General features: G+C 35.6%; 2 protein-coding genes across 2 annotated transcripts in view; one reads left to right on the top strand and one right to left on the bottom strand.

Annotated features, from left to right (window-relative positions):
• The window catches only part of LOC122246250 (uncharacterized), a 12417-nt gene extending 11384 nt beyond the window's left edge, over positions 1-1033 (top strand). Inside the window, exon 6 of the mRNA XM_043004704.2 lies at positions 604-1033. Within this exon, the coding sequence (XP_042860638.2) occupies positions 604-1002 (399 nt within the window). The 3' untranslated portion in view covers positions 1003-1033. The remainder of the gene's footprint in view (positions 1-603) is intronic.
• A 1226-nt stretch (positions 1034-2259) lies between these two features.
• LOC122246257 (uncharacterized) overlaps positions 2260-5000 on the bottom strand; it is a 3991-nt gene continuing 1250 nt past the window's right edge. Inside the window, exons 3-7 of the mRNA XM_043004713.2 lie at positions 4586-4711; positions 3992-4224; positions 3693-3813; positions 3319-3440; positions 2260-2966 (exon numbers count right to left, since the gene is read on the bottom strand). Coding sequence (XP_042860647.2) covers positions 2717-2966; positions 3319-3440; positions 3693-3813; positions 3992-4224; positions 4586-4711 — 852 coding nt within the window. The 3' untranslated portion in view covers positions 2260-2716. The remainder of the gene's footprint in view (positions 2967-3318; positions 3441-3692; positions 3814-3991; positions 4225-4585; positions 4712-5000) is intronic.

Raw genomic sequence — 5000 nt, 5'->3', positions numbered from 1 at the left:
TATTGTTTTTGAATTTCCAATTATTGTTTTACTATTAGTGATGTTAGTATCAAATTTTTTTTTCATTATTGCTATGATATTGATCATTGTTGTTATTGTTACAATTATTGTTATTATTATCATTATTATAATTGCTGATTATTAGTGATGGGGGTATTGTTATTATGTTTCATGTTTGTTTTGTTTTCATTATTATTTATGTTTTTCTTGTTATTTTTATCATTATTATTATCACTATTATTATTGTTTTTATTATTATTGTTGTTGTTGTTCTTATCATCAATATTATTGCTGTTGTTATTACTATTATTATTATCATTATCATTATTATTACTATTATTATTATTATTACTATTATTATTATTATTATTATTATTATTATTATTATTATTATTGTCACCATCATCGTCATCACCATCACCAAAATGTCAATACAAGCAACATTACCGTTGTGATAACTGTTATTGTCACTGTTATCACGGAATGAAATAAATCTAACATTATGAAATACCTATTATAAACAGTTGCAATTATATACACGATAACTTAACCCTAAATCCCACTTTAAAAATCACTTAACACTCGCCTTCTCCTTCAACCCAGATCGTCAGCGAATCCAGAAGCAGAAACAACGACCAAAACAGATCCACGCTGCAGCTCTCTTCCACCTCTCCTACCACCCTATCCACCTCCGCTCCGCCATCCACCACCACAACCACCTCCACCTCCACCTCCACCCCGACCCATCCCCACCACTGTCCTTACTGTAACTACACCACCGTTCGGAAATATGACTTGGTGAAGCACGTGCGAGTTCACACGGGAGAGAGGCCTTTCACGTGTCCAGACTGTGCCCAACAGTTTTCCCAAAGCAGTGCCCTCAAGTGCCACATGCGGATTGTGCACAAGCAGGATAAGGTTTACTTCTGCGAGTACTGTCATCAGAGGTTCCATCAGAAGCCGAGTCTTCAAGAGCATGTTTATAAAGTTCATTGGAGATAGAGGTTTTTGAGTTTTGTGATTGTTTGTTCCGTTGGGGTTCAGTTTTTTTTTTTTTTTACGTGTTTTGTCAATGTTGTTTGTTCGTTCTCGCCGCCTACCTTTCTCCCCCTTTTTTGGGAAGTCTGTTGTTTTTTGCATGTTTTATTTTTTTTTTTAAGTGTGTATTTTTGTTGTTAGTCGTGTATGTTTATTTTGTATCGTTTATTTTCTTTTGTTTCGTTTGTGTCCTAAACATTTTTTTTATTTTGTTTGTGGAAAACAAAAGTCTTAACCACAATTATTCGTCGTGGTAGAGGGGTGATTTTTTTAGGGGGGGGGGGGAGATGGACAATAATTTACTGAATTGAAGAAAGACACATTTTTTTTTTTTTTTTTTTTCGAAAATCCTTAAGAATGTAAGGGAAACGAGAGAGGGACAAGGTCAAGTTTATTTCATACTTTTCATCGAATATCATTTTGAAAATCTAAAGCATTATATACACGTAGAATATACATTACGTGTCATGAAACTAACTACACCTGGAGAAAGAGAGTGTTCATCCTGAGTGCATAAACCGCATTTTTTTTTTTTTTTTTTTTTTTTTTTGTAAGATATGCAAACATCAGTGGTTGAATATATGTACTATTTTCAGTGAATTATTAGTCCGGATGAATTTAGGTGAGTATATAAGAATAAAATTGTCGACAATAAATTGATGAACTGCTAATTATAATACCGTGGTTTGTTTACCTTTATCACCATATAATTTGCATGGACGTAGATAATTTAGGTTTTACAAATAACCGAATATGACTGAACGAGTTCCCTTATCCTATTCGTAAATATTTACACATATGAATATTTGCATAAGATTGTATATATTGTTATGTAATGATACTGTGCGTTATATAGCGTGCTGTTCTGAGAATAGGGAAGTATGTTTTTTCTTTCTTTCTTTCTTTCCTTTCATTTGGTTGCCAGGTGAAATTACTGGTATTTTTTTATCTTTTTTTTTTTTTTTTTTTTTTTTTTATTAAATTCTTTCTTATCAAAAATTGCGACAACCATTTCAACTCAATCCCGAAAAGTGGACCGTAATGGGCAGCTTACTATATATATATATATATATATATATATATATATATATATATATATATATATATATATATATAAGTTATATCATGATTAATTAAGGTTTAGGAGAAACATATGCTGTTTGATTAACTTTGGTAATTACTCACTTTACGATTTCAGTGGATGGAAAGAAACGTGTATTTACTTTTACTCACATTATTATTTTTAATGTAATCAAAAATACATATAATTATATAATATCGAATTGGTTATTCTTATCATAAATGAGGTAGATTAACAAAATGTAACAATAGACAGTCGGAACAAAAATATCAACATTATAAATATATAATGTTATACCAAAGCATATCATAAATACTTGATAAATAGTAATATTAAGTGGGAAAATCACAGAATTATGCTAGAAAATACGCCAAAATGCTAGCGCGTGTGTGCTATGCCTTGTATATATGTCTTATCATGTGCCCTCATATATACAAGTAAACACAAGTAACACAGAATGTAACTCTTATATATACAAGTAAACACAAGTAACACAGAATGTAACTCTTATATATACAAGTAAACACAAGTAACACAGAATGAAACCCTTATATATACAAGTAAACACAAGTAACACAAAATGTAACTTCCTTGAGGTCACTGACACCAGCACTGTTCAGCGGGGCAGTGAGACGTGCCAAGGCAGTTCCTGGTACACCACACATCCACCCCTGGCACATGCGCCCACTCGCCCACGCCATGGCACTCGGCGGCACCCGGGAAGGAGTCGAGGAGGCTGTTGGCACTCGGTCCTTCGCGAGGCTGGAACCGGAGGGAAAGCATTCGGTCGAGTGTCAGGTCCTCTTTGGACTTGAGACCGTATCCTTTGAAGGATGACCAACGTGTCCTGTGGGAGATTGCGGTTTTGAATAGCATGGAATATATTTGAAGGATGACCAACGTGTCCTGTGGGAGATTGCGGTTTTGAATAGCATGTAAATAAAGTGGATTACGGCATAAGTATTTATGTACTAACGTAAAGTGGATTACAGCATAAACTTTTATGTACTTAACTGAAAGCCTGCAGTATTTATTTATAAGACAATGGGGGATCTTGAAATAAAAGTCAATGTAATATCTTTTTAGACTCAAAAAATAGGGATTTTAATGACGATTTCACCCTAATTAATATCCAATCCGGGCCCCTTAGCCAAGAAAGACCAAATAACTGATCCTATTTTGAATTCCGACAACCGTACCTCGTCCCCACTGGAGAGACAGCGACGTCTGCGCATGCGCGGAATTCCTCCTGCGGCCCGCATCCCAGGCTTCCCGTTCCGTCTCCGCAGATGCCCCAGTTGTTTCCCGTCACGTAACGCCACTGTCCACAGTTAATGGGTTATTTTGGCATTTGTTTGTAATGGGGATGATATGGTAGAATGGCGTAAATTCAGAAGGTGTTAAATGGAGGTAGAATGATTGAAGAATGAAGGTAGAAGATAGAAAAAAAACAGTAGAATGGAGGTAGAAGGTAGAATAAGACCAAATACAGAAATACATATGCAGTAAATTAAGAAAGTTCAAGATGGGAACTAAACATGTAATGGAGGGAAAAGCCTGAGCTCTGACTAACCTGCAGAACGCAATGTGCACAAGTAAGACCACTCGGCAGTCTGACGTTCATGCTGTGCTTTCCAACGTCGGTTGAGATGTTGTACTTAAAGCCAGATCCGTCGGCGAGTTCCAGCTGGTGTCTGAGATGTAAAGAATCATTAATACTAACAAACAGACGAAAAGAAGGATACTTAATGCTAACTTAACTCAGCGAGGTAATTCACAAGTCGAGACAGAACTTACCTCCGTCGTCGTACTCAAGTTAAGGTTATCCTAAAGAGCCACAGGATAAAAAGTAAACAAAGCAAAGGCACTCACAGGTCGAGGCATTCCTGCGTAGCTTCGGTGTCAGGATCGGGGCAAATCCTGATTTCGAAGTGACCGCGATGGTTGCTGGTGATGTCAGCTGTTATTTCGATGGTCTGGCCTTCTTGGTATTGCCTGACGATGGTCCCAGTGGCGTAGAGACCACCCACTTCGTGCGGTCGAGGTGAGACGTCCCATGAATCGCCACAGATTCCACATTTCCCGCCATTTACGTAGTATTGGTGCTGGGGGGCGGGGGAGGGGGAGAGGGGATGAAGGAGGTATTTTATAAGGCCTTTAGACTTTTTTCTTTCTCCTGATTACATTTCTTTGCATTTCGGAGTAAGATATCTCATATTTTTAACTCTATATTAGGCCTATGCCTGTTTTCGTTTTGTTGTAGGTGTTTAAAACGGTAGTTTTGTAATAGTACTCTTTGTATATATAAGTATTTTTAGTCTAGAAACAATACAAGGGCAATATTGTCACATCATTTAAATAACTTTTTTCCATAGTGATTCATTTCCAATAGAACACAAGATCGTAATATATTTCACAAAATTTACAGAGAGCCTGGCGAGGGGATACGAACGCAAATCCACTTACGCTGAACCCTCCGCAGAAGCCTTCGTTATCGTTATAGTCAATTGGGGTTCCAAAGCCAAGCCTCCACGCCGAGGCCCTGGAGGGAGGTTCCATTAAGCGTCCGTGAGCCCAAGTTCCCACGACGGCCTGTAAAACGTCGTCAAAATACTTAGTTTTTCAGAATGGGGAATGATTAAGCTTGGTATGCGTCGTATATATGTCTTTTGTTTTTTTGTTTTGTTTTTATACTATGCTTTATTTTTTATTAGGTTTTATTTATTATTATTTTATATTGTATGATATATATATATATATATATATATATATATATATATATATATATATACATATATATATATATATATATATATATTTATATATATATACATACATATATATATATATATATATATATATATATATATATATATATATA

The sequence above is a fragment of the Penaeus japonicus genome, unplaced genomic scaffold (assembly GCF_977035675.1).
Source record: "Penaeus japonicus unplaced genomic scaffold, GWHDUDI00000001_assembly GWHDUDI00000031, whole genome shotgun sequence".
NCBI lineage: Eukaryota > Metazoa > Arthropoda > Malacostraca > Decapoda > Penaeidae > Penaeus > Penaeus japonicus.
Note: the sequence above shows the minus strand (reverse complement) of the source record. Positions and strands in the feature narration are given on the sequence as shown.